The sequence below is a fragment of the Thunnus thynnus genome, chromosome 3 (genome assembly GCF_963924715.1).
Source record: "Thunnus thynnus chromosome 3, fThuThy2.1, whole genome shotgun sequence".
Classification (NCBI taxonomy): Eukaryota; Metazoa; Chordata; class Actinopteri; order Scombriformes; family Scombridae; genus Thunnus; species Thunnus thynnus.
Window position 1 is genome coordinate 7,289,374 of NC_089519.1, and position 17,762 is coordinate 7,307,135.

A 17,762-nucleotide genomic window follows, 5' to 3' on the forward strand; every position below is an offset into this window, starting at 1 on the left:
TTGGCTGTACAGTTGTGTTTGTGTGTGTGTGTGTGTGTGTGTGTGTGTGTGTGCAGTGATTGCTATAACATAGAAAAAGTGTCACAGCATGTGCAATAAAGTCTCTGGGGCCACACAGGAGTGAAAATGGCAGCAGTTTCCTGCAATGTGAACTTCCCAGCACATGACAACATGCAGAAAGGTTCAGTTCAGACAGAACAGAACAGACCATTAAACATAGATCAGTCAAACAATTAACTTTACCAAATCATTTCCATGCAATAACTATATTTTCACTCGCAAAATAGGTTTCTTTCACTGTCAAACCTTTGATAGTATTACATTTCCACAGATGTTATTTGAAACAAATTCAAATTACCTTCATTGGTATGAATCATATGTTGTTGCCAAAGCAAAACATCTGACACAGTGAAGGGCATCAACTATACTGTATATGATGGATAAACAGCTATCAATATGTCAAAAATAGAACATCAACTCAACAGAATAATTCAAATTAATAATAATAATAATAATAATAATAATAATAATAATATAGAGATTATGTTTAAAGCCCTGCGACAAGGACATTCATTGTGTTATATTTCCCTATTGTGTGAAAGCAGTGTATCAGATGCTATCTGCTAACATTAGCAGCTCTGTCTCACTTTTTATTGGGTTTAGGGAAGTTAACATGATAAGATAGCATGATGTTTTCTATATTCATTGGTTAAGGTATATACACGTTGCTCTTCCTGAACTCTTTTTCTGTTCTGCCCACACTTTGTAAATACCAAGTATGTAAATTGTTTCCAAACAGGGTTATCATAGAATGAAATTACAGTCTGATCTTACATCTTTCTTTATCATACTTACAGGACTAACAAGCTCTACTGTGCTGTTTCTTTATTTCCATGTCTTCTACATGGTTCATGAACTAATGGCGTTTTGCCTGTAACATGTGGCATAGCCTCAGTGTTATCAAGCACATAGCCATCATATTGAAGTCTTTTTTAGATGGTTCTCATTTTAAAACAAGTCATGGAAACATTAAAAAGTCAGCTGGACAAGGCGTTTTCAATCAACTCATGGAGCTAATGTTATAAAATCTGCCATCTGACAGTTATCAGTTTAGATGGAAAAACTGATAATTAACAGTTGAGAAAATAGAGGCCTGATTTTGTCTAATGTTGTTTTAAACATTACAAACAAATCTGAGTCAGAAATCTGCCACAGTTATGCAAGAAAGTCTGACAGGTAACAACAATGACTGCAGGGGTTATGACAAACAACTTGTTATTTCTTTCTGTTAAAATATTGTTATTTTTCTTTTTGGCAAGTTATAAGACAGAAATATAATACACAATGATGAAATGTTGGCTGTCAATACATGTTTTCCTGGAGCAAAAGATGAGTGAGCATGCAGCTTTACAGGCTGTTGGACCTGGTGAAGTGAGGTTTTACGGACTCACGGGGAATGAGTCGATGCTCATCCCTTGAACAGCACAGTAGAAGAAAAGGTTACAGTTCTTCAGGTGATTATAGATATCAGCCTGATTCTGCCCTACAGTACATGCATTATTAGGAGCAGTTCTTTTTATTCAGAAAAAAAAGGTTTTGAATGTGTATCTCACCCTGACACAGACATTGTTCTGAGGGTTTCAGGCAACATGACTCATATATCCAAACCACATCTTTACAATGGTACCCAATTAGAGCTCTGTGAGTAAAGAAACTATTATTTTCTTTTTTGACAAAATAATGCAGGGCACATTGATAGTGAGATGTGGTGTGATTGTGATGTTTAATGCGTAGAGAAGAGGTTTGAGAGTGAGCACTTTTAACACTATTTTTAGGTGACGGTGTTATTAACCCATCCATCATTGCACATCAGAAGCAGCATAATTTCATTTTTGCTCATTACAAATGGGTACACAGGAATAACTGGGATAGGGGTCATATGAGGTCTTTTGTTAATGTAATGCTTGAATGGTCTTTTCTCCAACAGTACCTCTAGCATGAGAAATGAACGTCCTCTGTTTACTGCAGCACACACATCTACTACAAAGGGATAGATGTGTGGTGTATTTTCTCTTGACTTTGTATAGGCTCAACCACATCTCAGATTCTGTTTCTTACATAATATTTTATAGAGTTTGCTAAATAAAGCTGAATCCTGATTGTCATGTCTTGGTGCTACCATGTCTGGCGTTGGGAGATGAGATGCCTGCCTGACACTGACTCTCCCTCATGACCTTGAACAGAGCAATACCTTTTATAGAGCTTTATTCTGCAGCTTCACAAAATCAAGAATGAGCTGACATTCAAGTACGGGGGCATAAAAGCTAAATAATATGTATGAATTTATGATTGAGGAGTATAAAAGACCCAGTGAGTGACAGGCCTGTCTGAGAAATCATTTATAGAGCAGTGTAGGATGGGAAGGTATATGCCAACAGGACACCTCAGGTTGTTTAGGATGTGTGGGATTCAGGCAGCGGACTTCTGGCAATCACGACTCCAGCACACGTACACACACACACACACACACACACACACACACACACACACACACACACAGGAAGAGAAAGAAAAAAGAGTGGGTGAGAGAAAGAGTTGCTATCTAATAGATTTCTGAATATATGTTATGTAATAATCATACAGTAATCAAATAATCAAGTTCCTGACTCAACATCCTCCCACTTTCTCTGTCACAGTTGTGTGAATGGGTAGCGCACACACACACACACACACACACACACACACACACACACACACACACACACAAGAAAAGAAAGAGATGTAAATAATAAGCAATTGAATAGATAAAACTCAAAAAGCAAGCAATGTAGGAAGAAAAACATCGTTGTTTGGGTCTGTATGCAGCCTCCCGTATTAATAAGAAAACCATTATTCCGTTAAAAAAAGATTTTATTTCGAAAACATCATCATCATTATGTGCATGTAGCCTAATTATACAAGTAGGCATTCATATTAAATGGATATAAGTACTTTATACGTTGTCTTATCAGTCTATTTGTCTCTCACTGAATCTGACATTTTTCCAGTGCTTTGCCGGTCTTTCGTGCAGTTTGTGGCCCAATTACTTGTCGGAGATCCGTGCTAAAACTCGGCCGACGGGCCAGTGGGTACAGGGCGCCACAGGCGTCATCACGCCCCGGCGTCTGGCTGCCCCTTCCCGGCACACGGCCTGTCCGCATTGCCTGATACGACCGGAGGGATACTTTGCGGTGCTGAGACGGGCCAGTTTCAGTCGGGAGCCCACCTCGCTTTGCTAAAGTCTCGAAGACTTTCTCCAAATTAGTGCTGTCCTTTGCGGACGTTTCAAAAAATGCACAGTCATCACCGAGCATTTGGAGCACCTCTGCCTGAGATATTTCTCTCTCAGACTCCAGGAGATCCACCTTGTTGGCGCAGACCACCAGGGGAACCTGCGGCTGTGCGCACTGATCCTGCGCGGAGGATTTGGTGAGTTTGGATTTAGCAGCCAGAATCTCTGTTCGCAGGGCGCACACCTCCTCGAAAGAGCTCCGGTCGTCTATACTGAAAACTAGAAGAAAAACGTCCCCTGCAAAAACATTAAAGTGAAAAAATCAACTCATTTCCCTCTAATAGGCTTAGATGATTTTTTTTATTCATGCATTCTTCTTCTACAGAGAGAATTTAAGCATGCAGTAATCACCTCATACAGTGATGATGAACAAATAAAAAACTGACAAGCATTTCAAGTTTTTGCTTTACAGAGATTATGACTGAGCCAGTACGCACCAGTAAGGATAGACAGTCGTCGCTTGGCTGGGAAGTCCCTCTCCCTTGACGCGTCCAGGATGTCAATTTGGTAGGTCTCCCCACGGATACGAAAGAGTTTCCTGAGGAAATCCTCTGATGTGGGATTGTACTCCTCCACAAATCCATCCCGAAGGTATCTTCTTAGGATGGAGGTCTTGCCGACCCGTGGCGCACCAAGAACCACGATGCGCTTACAGTTCTGCGGCTTGGTGGAGTGTAGCGGGTCTTGTCGGTGCTCTTGGACAATTTGGCGGTGTCGGCTTTGACCGTGGAGAACCAGAGCCGCTAGCTGATCCAGTGGGGATCTCTTGCAGGTAAGGCTGCTGTTAGCAGTTGTCAGTTGCCTCACGGTTGTCCCTGAGCGCGTCTTGTCTTGTTTCCACTGAGACGTGGCCACTTTGAGTAACCCTAACCCCGCTTTAATTCCCGACGAACTCAGGTGCTGCGATGCGTTTTTGTATGCCATTACGACTTTGGAAGATCCGGCGCACGGCCCGTCCCTATTTCCATGAAACTGGGGGCCATCTGGCTGGGAGCGGCTGAGCTGGTGCTGGATAGAAGTGCGGATGGAGGAGCTCTGTGCGCTGGTTGACATGCTGCCCATTTCCGTCGTTTTGGGATGGTGTCGCGCAACAAAGTGAGCACAAACTGTGGTCTGACGTTTTAAAGGCTTGCTCAAGCTTGTCTTTGGCGCGGGGGCTGATGTCAGTTGTCTTTATATAGGCTGTCTTCAACCCCGTGGTCCATCCACGTCACGCTGATTGACAGAATTGTATTGCGATCTTCAGAACACCTTGTATTGATGAAACATAATGTAGGCTATACAACTGACCACAGACCACATTTTGCTCTATGAAGCCCCTTGATAACTTGAAGTGTGCGTCCCATGCTATTGTATAGAGAATTAGGCTATTATTTGACTATCATTATTATTATTAGAACGCTTTTACCGTTTTATTTGTATGGTACAAGAAGAAAGGAAGATTTCTGCTCAATTTTGTTAAAAAATGTCTGATTAATATCCAAGATGACAATAAGATAGATAAAAACGTATAGGCTACTGATGTTAAAATATCTTGTTAACTGTAAACAGATAGACTCTGGCTTACATTTATTTTGCTCTTGTATCCTTCTATACCTTCATGTGCCTGATTTGTTGTTGTTGTTGTTCCCTAACTCTGTGATTTGTTTCAGTATTCTTGTAAAGACTGACACTCAGACAAAAAGAAAGACAGAAAATCAGAAAGACAGAAGGAGGAGAGAGCAGAAAGTCTGTTGCTCCGTGGTTGTAAAGCGTCCGTTACCATGGTTACAAAGCAACAGGCGACAAAAGGAGAGAAGCTCCACAGCAAACTTTAACGTTAACTGGGTTAAGTTTTAGAGCTAAAAAGGAGATACAACATGGAAATGGTGCAGGGTTTGGTGCAGGGTTTGCGAAACTTTAGATTCATTGCCTACCGATACACGACTTAAAATAACAAGTTTAATGCGAGAACAGCCTTATTCAATCAAGCTTAATCGCAGCACTAGCTAGGTTAGCACTGCTAACGCGTCATTAGTTAACGCTAGATGACTGTTATTGTGTATTAACGGTAAGTTAGTTAACTGGGCCAAATGAGCCGCGGTGAGACGCCGGAGAAGGAGCTAAAACTTCTAACTCATCCAGGTCAGCTGTCTGTCTATTCCTCTCTTCTGACTGTGACCTCTTCACCTGTTTTAGAAGCTGCATTGTTTATGACAGTGAATGGCCAACTTTACCTATATGTATGGATTTAATCTAATGGTGGAAACCAACAGTCCTATGCAGTTGTGATTTCTTAGATGAGAGCAAGAAGTACAGATCTTAGCCATAAAATAGGTCAGTATTATTTAACTTTTAGTAGACTTTTTTTTTTTTTTTCAAAAACATACAGTAAACGCTGTAGCAATTTCTTTCCTCGAGGGCCAAGGGCATCTGTTGCCCCCGCAACAAAGCACTCCTCTGCAAATCTGTATATATCTGTGAAGGAAAACATGTAGGATGGGAAGTGAAACACAAAAGCCAAGGACTAGTAGTTGTTGTGGCCATGGAAACTAATCAGGTCCTGTTGGATAAAGAGAAATTAACAGCATTGCATAACTGTGTCAGTGGTCCAGGTTAATCTGTTTTTGTCTCTGCGTGTGTGTGTGTGTGTGTGTGTGTGTGTGTGTGTGTGTGTGTGTGTGTGTGTGTGTGAGAGAGAGAGAGAGAGAGAGAGCACTGAGTACTTTGTTCACAATGAAACAGAGCCTCTTTTCACTTTCAAAAATGTTCAAATCAGGATCTCTGATGCAACATGAATTAGGATAATCTCTCTCTCTCTCTCTCTCTCTCTCTCTCTCTCTCTCTGTGTGTGTGTGTGTGTGTGTGTGTGTGTGAAAGAAAGGCTGCACTTTTAAGTATGCAGAACCCAGTTAGGCAAACCGTAAATATAGCACTCCTCAAACACAAACCGAAACTGTTGTTATTTTACAGGTATGTATTTATCTCCTCTCCTCTCCTCTCCTCTCCTCCAGAGAACAAGAAACTAAAAACATCAGAGGACTTGCCCATCTTGGGTGATGACCAGTCCAAGAACTCAACTGGGGATACCCAGGCTCTGGCCATTCACCCTAAGGATCTCAATAAAGTAAACCCACTCCTCACGTCCATTTACTTATTTAATTTTTATCAGTTAGAAAATCACATAGTATGTAAATATGATTGCAGATTCATATACCAAAACCACCCAAGGGCCATCAGAAATCTGTGATCACGGCTTGTGTGCGCAAGACACAGTCAGCTGATGAAGCTGGAAATGCTGTGCGAGGTCTGTTAGTTCATCCAGTGAATCTAGGCCCTGATTGTCAACCTCTGGACTACACAGGTTAGGTTTATTTACCCTCTTGGACAATAACATGAAGTAGCCTATAGAAAAGTTTTTGTGAAGACATCCTTGACGCTAATGTTGCTATTTTTTCTGTGCGTATACTTCTTTCTTCAGGACCCGAAGGGCTTCGATTTGATGACCATGGGATGGTTCTGCCACACAGCATCCTGGGCAGTCTGGAGGACTTTAGAAGTTTCCTGGAGGTCAGAGGAGAGACAGAGGTGAATTCAGATCAAATTTCATTCGGCATATGGAAAGAAAATAATTTTTTTACATACGCTATTCAAAATCTGTCCATCAAAAGCACTTTTTGTAAACTACCAAACGCAATAGAAATACTTCTTTATAACTTTGCTGCATTAGTCACCACTGGTGTCTTCTCTCCTCCCCTCACCATGCAGTTGGTTAAGCGAATACCAAAGTCCCAGAGAGACCCTCCATCTGAGGTCCCAGGGAAACATCATTCTGAGGCTGTGGATGATAGGCATGGGATCACTTTAGGCCACAGAAACATCCAGGGTAATGCCCTGCAGCATTGGCACACTCATATGAGGCAGCGCAGACGGCAGCAGGACCTCTTATCTGGTGAGCTGATTAGAGAATAAAGCACCGGAAAAAGATCAGATTTGCAACAGTATTGCTGTGCACTCCCCACTCAGTATACTAATGCAGAATTGTGAGAGCAGCCACAATAAACTCACTTAGCTGCATTTCTATTAACATAAAAAATTACACCTAGACATCATATTATTAGAGGAAACTATAGGTATATTAACATACTGTATTGTCTCTGTCTATCTATCTCTCTCTGTTGCTGTTTCTACCTCTATCTAGGTTTGCTCCACAGGCCAGTGGAGAACTTACTGATGAACCAAGCTAACCATTTCAGAGAAACCCAGGAGCAAAGGGTGTTTCTAAACCAAGTCATGCCACTCATCCACTCTGGATATGTATGACACACATTTGTATTCTCTGGTCTACTGTGTCTTTAGTCATCTGCAGGGTTCGTACTGTCTTCTCTCAAGAGGATCTTCACTCGTGTATCTTTTCTTGCATTTCGTAGGGTTACCATGTGGGCAGTGAGTTTTGGAGTCTCCCCCAGCGCTACGGAGATGAAATGAGCGGCATCACAGCTACTCTGACTCAGACGGAGCAGGGCAGACGTGAACCTGTCACACATGTAGGACAGCCGAGCAGCATACGCCAGGAATCAGGTACACACAGATGCTTACTGTAGGCTGTGTCCCAATTTTTCCCCCCAGCCTTGGCCTCTACTCCCATTCCCTCTGATTGTGCATTCACTTGAAACGTAGTGGTGCTCCAAATATTAAAGATAGTGTTTGGTGAAATGGCACTCAAGCTGTCCACTTCTCCTGCTGATGAGACACTCAGCACCACAGGCAAAAGTGCATCATTAAACTGGATGTGACTGGTTGTATCCAAACAACACAAGAAGAAGGAGAAAACAAAGTTGTCTTCCACAATCACATCAAGTGATTGGTCTTTTTTGGGGGACTGCTCTAATCTGAGAGGAGAAGGTTTAATCGGGAGAACTGGGACAAAGCCTTGAAGACACACACACTCACTGTACACACACATTCAGGCTCTGTATAAGACTAAAAACTGTATTCTCTCCGGGAAATTTTAAATCCTCTAGGAATCACTTGTGCTGAGATTCTTCGTCCAGCCTCTCGGACTTGGGACCAGAGTACATACCTGCAGCACCAATACCAGGAGCTTGGAGAGGTTCTACGGGACATGGACATCAAAAAGCCGGTAACGCAAATGCATTCAACAAAATTGTGTTTTCTTTTCGGACTTTAACTTAATCATACAAAATATAACTCTGAATGTTGCTGTGGCTCAATAGTGCTTCAAATTAATACTATTAGTCCTGTTTTACCTTTGCATTATAAAAATGATTGATTGTAAAAGGTTGAAAGCTAGACCAATAAATCGGCCAAGTCATTGCAGATCAGTGTCGGCGTATATGTTGGCCACCTTTATCAGGTATTTTTGGATCACATCATAGATCTTTATCAAGTCATACTGGTCTATGAAGGATCTAAGTTAACATCTAAACATGTCAAAGTTGGAGGTGTTCCTTACTTTTAGGCTCACTGGATTGTCTGATGCAACATGATTGGATCTGTAAAGTTGTGACGGCAAAAGTGTCTCTTTTCTATGTTCTCTCTTGCAACGTACACAAGATAATTTCATGTGTACAGCACAGATCTTGATTACACATCACAGCCCACTGAGGCTGCTCACACACCCTCAGGACACTCTGTCTCTTGCTGCTGGAGCTACTAGCTGCTCATAATCAGTCTGTATCTTCTTCACAAACAGCCTGTGATCATCCAGCCTTGGGCACGCTGTTCTGGGTTTTCTGTACAGGGAACAAACTACAGTACTTGGGCAACGCTGACGAGCACATGCACAAAAACACACGCCCACACAAATACACATGCAGCCACACGGGCATAAACACACACCAAACTGTTCACACAATATGGGATGATATGTTTTATTGCCTGTAAAATGTTCCCTTAGTGCATACCTGCATAATGAGAGTAATGAGGCACTGCAGCCCTCCCATAAAGATTTGCATACATGCTAATGCAGAGAAGGTACAGTTATGAAATCTGGAACGTGTCCAGTCATAGAGTAGCACTGTTGAGATCTGTGGGGTAACACAAGCCAAAGAAAAGGGACCAAATCTGCCTTTCTGCTCTCTCTGCATTACAATGACTTCATCAGCTGGGGCAGGCAGTGGTTTCTGGGGTAAACACACACTACACAAATGTGCACTTCTTTGCACAACCAGTTCCCATTAAATATCATTAACACCCTGAGTATCAGGTGCTGATTATGGGAAGATTTATTCAAATTACATCTTTCTTTTTTTTAAAATCTGGTCTCACTTGGCGTCCTCCCCTCTATCTCTCCTCTATCTATCTCCTGCTCTCGCTTTCACAAACACGTCTGTGCCATTGCCATAAGAGAAAATGGCAGTGTGCTCTGTCCTACTGGTGGACAATGTGATGCTGAGTTGATTTGGGCTGTGAAGTACCTCCTGACAAACACACAGACAGAGACACATTGTCCTGTCAGCAGCGGACTAGCCCATGGCTTTGCGACATGTGTGCAAGGGGAGAGGGAGATAATGGGGACAGGGAGGGATTGTTATGAGAGGAAGGTAAGTAGTGAGGTAGCGAGAGGAAGGAGAGTGTTACGTAAAAAAGTTTGAACTACAAGAGGAGAGGGAGAGCGATAGATTGGATTTGCATTATTCGTTTCACTCTGCTTATCTCATAACTAAGTTGACAGCAACATTCGAATGCATAACGTGAAGTATAGCACACACGTGAATGTAAATGTTTCACTCAAACAGTTGAGCTGGCAGAGGTTGAAGGACGGTGTACGTGCACCTGAACAAACTTTAATTTTGCCATTTACAACCAGACAGTGTGTTCCACAACACCTTGTACTGTCATATCGAAGATTTCATTAGACACGTAATTCTGTCCTCTCTGGCTGTACTTTCTGGATGTGAGTGGACAGGACCTACGCATCTATTTATGTTGGACTGAAAAGGACTTTGGGTATTACTTTCCATTATCAGGAACCAGAATGTAAAATGGACAGTCAAACCTGACCCTTTCTTTCAAAACCACCACTTTGTGTCACTTTGATTACAGGACATCAATGGACTGGAGGTGATTGGCTCAGGCAAGCCATTCACTTCTGTCACGGTGTGTCATAGTCCCTTACTGGAGAGAGAAGGAGAGGAGAAGAAGGAAAACCTGTAAGAAACAACACTGTACTCTGCCTTACTGATTTATTAGATATTCTCCTGATGTACTAACTGCCTTTTTGTCCAAAGTCCAACTTTTTCTACACTGAATGTGTCAAAATCAGGCTCACAATGCTGTCTTATTCAAAGGAAGAGAGAAACTCTGCCTTCCTTTGAGTACACAGTTGGTGTATCCTTTGCAGCCTTTAGCATCCTATAATCTATCTAAGTCATTTATTCAATGGTGCATTCAACTCATTAAGTATGGAGAAGCCATGTGACTGCATTGGATTCGTCAAATATGTGGTTGAGGCGGTCTTAAATCACTGTTAAATATCTGATTTAAACTAACACAATGAAAAGCCACTGCAGGATGTAAACAATGTAAGCCAGGCATAAAATTCAATTTGTTTTTTTAGCAGCCTGGATATTCTGCTTATCTGACAGCGTTACAGAAAAAGTTACATTAACATATTTTCCATTAACCTCGGGACTCAGTTGTCCATAATGTGGTGAAGTTAAATGTCACAAAATGTAGTAAAACTCAGCTGGAGACGACTCAGTCTGGTTTTTAGTTTGTAGACTGCGTCCTTTGGAGGATCTATCTCCTAAAATAAGGACCAGCTAATGACTGACTCATTCACTGAATGGACTGTCTTCCGCAGTGATCCACTGGCACAGTATGATGACGTTCAATCAAATGCTCTGCTCGTTCCTGCCTTGAGGTTCTGCGGTCAGCTTGCTAGCTGGACTGGAAACTCTCCCAGTAACCAGGTAGAGAACTGGTTTTACACAGTAGATTGGTTTGAGAATAAATTTCAAACCGTGACAAACAATAACATACAGTAAAAGTCTGTGTCTTACAGGTGACATTGGCAACGATATGATATTTGCTTTGCTGCCTTTGCCACTCTCACAGGGAGAGGTGGGAATCAGTGCCACAATAATCTTCGAGGCCCTGACTGGAGAAAGAGCCTCGTCTCACCTGGAGCTGCACAACGAGGGCAGCACAGCCATCTTCTTTAGCTGGCAGCAGCTTCCCCTGCCACATAGCTTTCCTAACCTGCGATCACAAACAAAGAGTCAGCACTTCTACTTCGACTCCTCCTCTGGTACACACAAACACAATCAGACACCTGCTGCAACCGCTCTTATGTCACACACTGTTTGTCCCATGTGTCAGCCCAAACATATCTTTCAACCAGCGCTCAACTCGCCCTTTTACTTTTCCATCATGCTTCTCCTCCCATCCAGGTGTGATCCTTCCAGGTGACACCATGCGGGTGGAGTTCATATTCAAGTCAGAGAGGCCAGGCATCAAAACTGAACTGTGGCAGTTCAACACCCACCCTATTCTGCTGCAGGGAGCCTCCATGCAGGTCACATTGAGGGGGTTGTCTCTGTACCAGGACAAAACCGCAGACCAGAGGCTATTCATAGAGGTGGTGTACAGTTAAACTGGTGCGCGTGAACATATGACACTAAGGCTTTCATAAACATAAACCCTGTATGTTTTTGTTGTTTTTTTGTCTGTGTATGTACGTTTCTGTTGTGTGTGCACAAGCAGACGAAACTGGAAAAGATAGTGAGGGTGAAAATGTGCCGGTCAATTGTGTATGAGGTGCTGCAGGGGATCCACACTCCAGAGAGACCCAGCTCTCCTGCAGAGATTCATATCACTGAAGAGCAGAAGTTTCGAAGCAGAAACCCCAAGGTACATCATACAGATGGATCTCCGTATTTGATGATCTCTGTGTTTATTTTTTGTGCAAACCCTCCCTAGGACCACAGTAGTGCCCACAGAGAATTATCCTATTAGCATTGTTATAGTTCTTTCATATATAGAAAGAAATCATGATTGCTCAATTTCATGTATCACCAATGTATCAGACATTTTTCTTTGTACAGTGTTTTTGTTCATGTTTGGCTGAGTCTGAGTCTTAGTCATCCCCACCTCTATCAGTGTGAAATGACCTATTAATGCACCTATTCATCGTGTTATTGATGATGATCAGCCTATTATGGCTGCCCCTTCCCAACCTGGATTTTGTTAGTCCTCACTCATTTTGTACTCCACAATTATATTATTGCCATCATAATTCATGTTAGCTCATTAACTAAAAATAGAACATAACTGCTAATATCTTTAAACAGTCACTGTTGCCTCTACACTACACAAAAGAGGTTATGTTGCCACGGCAGTGCAATAGAAACCTAACTGGGTTACTTGGGAGGCTGATTAGATTGGTCTAGTGAATATAGAGCATGACTGTCTTAAAAGTCCCCTGAGCTGATTCCCCATAGACATTAAGAAAGAAACATGATCTCTTATTATAGGTAATCTAACCTCTAATTAGGATAAAGAGAATTTAGATGCCAAATATTATGATGATTACAGCTCCCTTGGCCTTTCAGGTGCTCGCATTTTATCATCACAAAGGGCAGCGCTCATATTTCTTCTCCCGTGAGCAGTGAATAAAAATGATGGCATACATTGTAGTTGTTTGAGGAGGATCATCATCCTGTCGCGTGACGATAATTTCTGTTCATGAGAGTCCTCTGTTCACATGTTAATAGTCATCACATAAAAGGTTGTTAAAACAGCTATAATTGATATTTTTATAATAACAATGTAGCAAATGTGAACCTACAGAGAATTATCAACAACCCTGCAGCTCCCCTCAGCTGTACAGAGCTTTATGGTGAGTTTCAGCCCACTGTTTATCTGCAACTTTACTGCTTTGGTTCACTCTCAGTGCTCTCATAGCATTGCTTTTGGGCACAGCAGACAGCTGTTTTTAGAGAAAAAGCTCTAAAAACCTGCTGTACACTACCTGCTCAGCACCAAACCTCAGTTGGTAGAGACCAAAAACAAAGCCAAAGGAGAGTGAATGTCGGACTTACATTCATCAGGTGGACAGAAACACAACTTCAAATGAATGATAATGCTGCTCCGTGACTGCTGGACGTCTAAATGAGCAACTCTTTGCTAAAAAGTTTGACATATGAACTTAAAAGGTGACCATATGTCAGCCTTTCCACTGCCCTTAAGTGACCAAAAAATCATTTAATGCAAGCTTATGTAACGTCTCTGGTTTTAATTGCAGTACCTTGATGAGCCAGTGGAGGACCTAAAGAGACTGTGGCAAGAAGTGAGTCCAGGACGCTCCTGGAACCTCTCGATCGACACTCTCCGACAGGTAGAAACATTATGCAGGGATGTGGTACATCATAACACTTGATGAGTACGTAGAATACACATGTAGCATTAAATTCAGCAGGTTTATTCAAAGTAATGATTTCATGGGCCTCTCTGAGTGCACTGTGCACTCTTCTGTAAAATTTCATGTCATGTTGATGCATGAAAAATACAGCAAGGCCATTAGAAATAACTTATTTGTCCATTCAACTGTTTCTCTACTTAAGGTTGTGCTGTCTCTTCCTGAGGAAGAGTCATCTCAGGACGCCCTCACCAGAGAAAAGAGCTTGGTCCAACTCAACTGTCTGCTTCTGAAACTTCCCGAGCCTTTGCCTGAACACCACCATCTAACAGCAGCAGTTATAGGGTGAGGCATGAACACACATGAGTCATGTATGTGTATCATAGCATCTTGCTCTGTCATACACCCACACACACCTGTAGACTCACTGTGATAAACCTGTGGGTTACGGTGGTGTGTGGCGCCCCCTGCAGGCAGCAGCTGTGGAGGAAACTGCTGGACACGATGGCTGGTGAGGCCATGCAGCTCAGACACCTGCTGAGCCTCCCAGAGAGAGACACATGGGTCCATAAAAAGGATGAACCCCTAATCTCTGACTCTGGTGAGAGTCACACACACACACACACACATTTTTCACTCGAACACAGATTAGTGAAGATATGGAGTTCATGCTGCTTACTGCTATTTTATTACATCACAGATTTGACTGATAACATAAACAAAGATAAGAGTGAGAAAAGGGGAGGTGCATCTGCGAAAGAGGAGAGGAGTGGGGGCAGATCCAGAGGTAACGATGACAACAAAGGAGAATCCAAGTCAGTAACATCTGAAAAGTCGGCGGAGGTGAGGAAAAAAAAAAGTGTGTGTGTGAGAGAGAGTGAAAGGCAACAAAAGACCATGTGTGTTTGTGTACACAGAGACTATAAAATGTTTTGCCACTGAGCGGCAGCAGATTCTAAAGTATTTCAATTATGAACATGAATGAAGTATCATGTTTTAAAGACATGACACATTGCTTCAGCTGATCCAATCATTAGTCACCTTCATCACTTCAAACAAGCTGTCAGCTCATCATTCACTCATCTGCCGTGCAACAGGCTCCTGTTGTCCACACAACCTGGCCACCTACTGTACTGCCTGCTTCTCAATTATACATACACTTGCAATATTATGCTCTATAGGCTAGTTTCCTGAAAGTATGTACAAAAGTATATATACAGTATGTCATGGTGTGTGTGTCATCTTTTCCATTACACTAGAGGAAGGGCAGAGCAGAACCAGTGCCACCAAATGCGACTGTGTAACCATTTATGTCTTTTTGTGTTCTTGACTAATTCAATCCTCTGTATGTATGCATCTTTGTGGGATCGTGTGTGTGTACTTGATGTGCTCACCATCTGATATGTAGTGTTAATAAACCAGTCATTCCACATTCAGTCTTCCCCAGAAAGCTAATGCTCTCCGTCCAATCTTTTGTCCCCCAGAGAAGTCATTATAGTAGCTTAGCAATAGAAATCACGGTGGCCATTCATGCTTTTGCAGTGTGACTGCTTGGCTGAGATAACGAGCAAAAGAGTGCACTGTTTAAAAAGACGGCTCTTAGTAGCCATTCATTTTAATGCAAATGATTGTTTTCCTGCTCCCATCCACCACATTCCTCATTTCACCCAGCTACTTTGTCCTATTCACAAATCTGAATTTCAGCAACTTTTCGTCGTTAGCTCGGGGACTGAGAACCTTAATGAGGAAGCTGACTGTACTGTTCAAATAGATGGCTCAGTTAGTCATCACATTGACAACGTTCTGGGTGTGAATCAGGCCCAGAACCTGTTTCATCTCACTTCTGGTCTATGGTTTGCGTGTCCATTGCCAGCTATCAAAGGAAAAACAGAGACACAGCCTCTCTGCCTGTATGACTGTATATTTGGAGTGATTTTCTCCTCTGTGTGATGGTTGAGCCACAGGTAAAGTACAGCCTATTAATCACAGGGTGCCATGGTAACAGAACACTGCGTGCAAATGTGCACTTGCTCTCCAACTGTGTGTCATGGGTGTGAATTAATAGCATCTGTACTGGTACAAGCCATATGTGACACACACACACACACACACACACACACACACACACACACAGCTTTACGTGAACTCAAACAGTACAGTACATCCAATATATTAAACTCCAATGAATACGTGGGAGGGACGTTTTCATGAGTTTTCATGTAAGATACACTCAAACTCATTGTGGGAAATTCGACCATGCTGCGCGCCCAGTCAAAACTCTGCTGACATTTATCAGTAAATTAAACTAATATCTTTCTCTCATTCTGTGAATCGTCCTCTGTCTCTCTGTTCTGTGTACAGTCGAGCAAAAAGAGAGAAAAGAAAAAAAAGGATGAAATGAGGAAGCGCAGTAGGGAAAAGCAAGAGAAGGAGTCAGCCCCGGTGACTGATACTGGCCCAGAGAGCGTCAGTCAACAACCCCCTGATGACCAAAATGTGGAGCTGGAGGTGATGGACATTTACACAAGGCTCCTGCACCAAAAGGTTTGTCATTGAATCATATTTCTGTACAGTTTTTATTTTAAAGCGGCATTCCATCAATTTTACCTCAGTTTACTTGTCACATGCAGTACAACTCAGCGTGTGAAGACAGTATATATATATATATATACATTGTATATACTATATATGCATATATACATATATATACATACATATGCATTGCAACTGAGGGCCTGCGTTACAAACTGGAGGTGTGGGGGTTGAAAGGAGAAGGCATCTGGAGGAAAGGGGTGTCCAATAAAGATGGTATGCAGTTACATTGTAAAACATACAGGAATTAATTGAAATAAACTAATATTCTGTCATCAACTTAAACATATGTTTTATTAATTTTGATTTAATTCAACCTAATATTTCTATTTTTTATTTCAGTCCCATTCAAAACTTATAAACATGAGTTCTTCTGACTTGATGTCTTTTGAATGAGAGCGCTGAGAGTTCACTCAACTCATTAAATTAACCTTCTAAAACATAATCAGCATGTTAGCAGACTTCCCAGCATGCATTGTTTGAGTGAAACTCTCCAGAGATTCTTCTTTTTTGTAGTTTGAAGAAAACACACATGATGGAATCTTGCTGTGTGTCTTTAATACATGTTCGAATCAGACATAGTTGTTTCTTTTCTCAACAATAAAAGCAATGCAAACCACAATGAAGGTTAGTGTTCAGTTCAGTCCCCCAGTGCTCCCACTGACAGCAGCTTTGAATGTTTGTACTGTTTTTTACAGAGCAAGAACAGGAACCACAGCTCTAAGTTCTTTGTGGCAAATGAAAAAGTAACTCTTCAAATTAACAAAATGTAAATAAAAAAACAAATTTAATCTAAATTAGATTTACAAAATCAAATAACTCCCTAAGCTGATCAGTAAATTAACAGATATAAGTCCACCAACAGAACACAAGCGTTTATACAACACACAGTTTTTAATCAAGATAACTTTTGGTGGTGTTAGAAGAACGGTTTGTATTTGTTAGCTCAAGTTTTTTTAGAGTTTGACTCATACTATGGAATAAAAGTCAGGATATCTCTCCCTCTGTGGCTTTAATGTCTTTTTTTTTTTTTTTCTAAAAATCTGACTCGTGATTCCCCCGACTTTGTGGAAGTGCACTACTACATCACTGGAGTTCCCTTCGAAGGCTTTCCACATCACTGCATTATGTCATCCTATATAATCTATCTATATTTATCTATCTGGCAGGTTTATGCTCTGATGGAGGACCTGGTGGATACCCTGTGTGACCTGATGGATGAGCTTAATGAGGGAGATGAACATGACACACACACAAACACTGATATGCTCTTTTACACATGACAGCCACTGAATATATAAGACACCGATAATAATAAAACATGCCACATAGGACTCCTGTATTTCTCTTTTTAACCGTGTTGTAAAATCAATAAAACTTTCTGTCTGCTCCTGGCTCAGTGGATCTGGAGTGATATTTATTGTCTCATTCACTCACATCAGATGATAGTAAGTACCGCTGACTCTGCAAACGACG

General features: G+C 41.7%; 2 protein-coding genes across 4 annotated transcripts; one reads left to right on the top strand and one right to left on the bottom strand.

The window, feature by feature from the left end:
* Positions 1–2,943: 2,943 nt before the first annotated feature.
* Positions 2,944–4,976, bottom strand: rasd2b (RASD family member 2b). The gene is made up of 2 exons (XM_067583024.1): positions 3,769–4,976; positions 2,944–3,568 (listed from the first exon to the last, which is right to left on the bottom strand). Exons 1-2 carry the CDS (start codon positions 4,391–4,393, stop codon positions 3,024–3,026), a joined length of 1,170 nt encoding a protein of 389 aa, XP_067439125.1. The 5' UTR covers positions 4,394–4,976; the 3' UTR covers positions 2,944–3,023.
* A 140-nt stretch (positions 4,977–5,116) lies between these two features.
* mycbpap (mycbp associated protein) lies at positions 5,117–17,688 on the top strand. 3 transcript variants are annotated; one of them, XM_067583001.1, is made up of 20 exons: positions 5,117–5,454; positions 5,576–5,647; positions 6,325–6,437; positions 6,518–6,674; positions 6,792–6,898; positions 7,079–7,262; positions 7,512–7,627; positions 7,741–7,891; positions 8,335–8,453; positions 10,379–10,485; positions 11,139–11,247; positions 11,393–11,585; positions 11,728–11,915; positions 12,038–12,187; positions 13,581–13,673; positions 13,900–14,039; positions 14,168–14,295; positions 14,395–14,537; positions 16,056–16,238; positions 17,456–17,688. In XM_067583001.1, the coding sequence occupies exons 2-20, from the start codon at positions 5,611–5,613 to the stop codon at positions 17,567–17,569; spliced, it is 2,532 nt and encodes an 843-aa protein (XP_067439102.1). In that variant the 5' UTR covers positions 5,117–5,454; positions 5,576–5,610; the 3' UTR covers positions 17,570–17,688. The 3 variants fall into 3 exon arrangements, with proteins under 3 accessions (XP_067439102.1, XP_067439086.1, XP_067439096.1); XM_067582985.1 differs by lacking the exon at positions 5,576–5,647 and having other exon boundaries at positions 5,117–5,455; XM_067582995.1 differs by lacking the exon at positions 5,576–5,647 and having other exon boundaries at positions 5,118–5,455; positions 12,041–12,187.
* Positions 17,689–17,762: the final 74 nt, after the last annotated feature.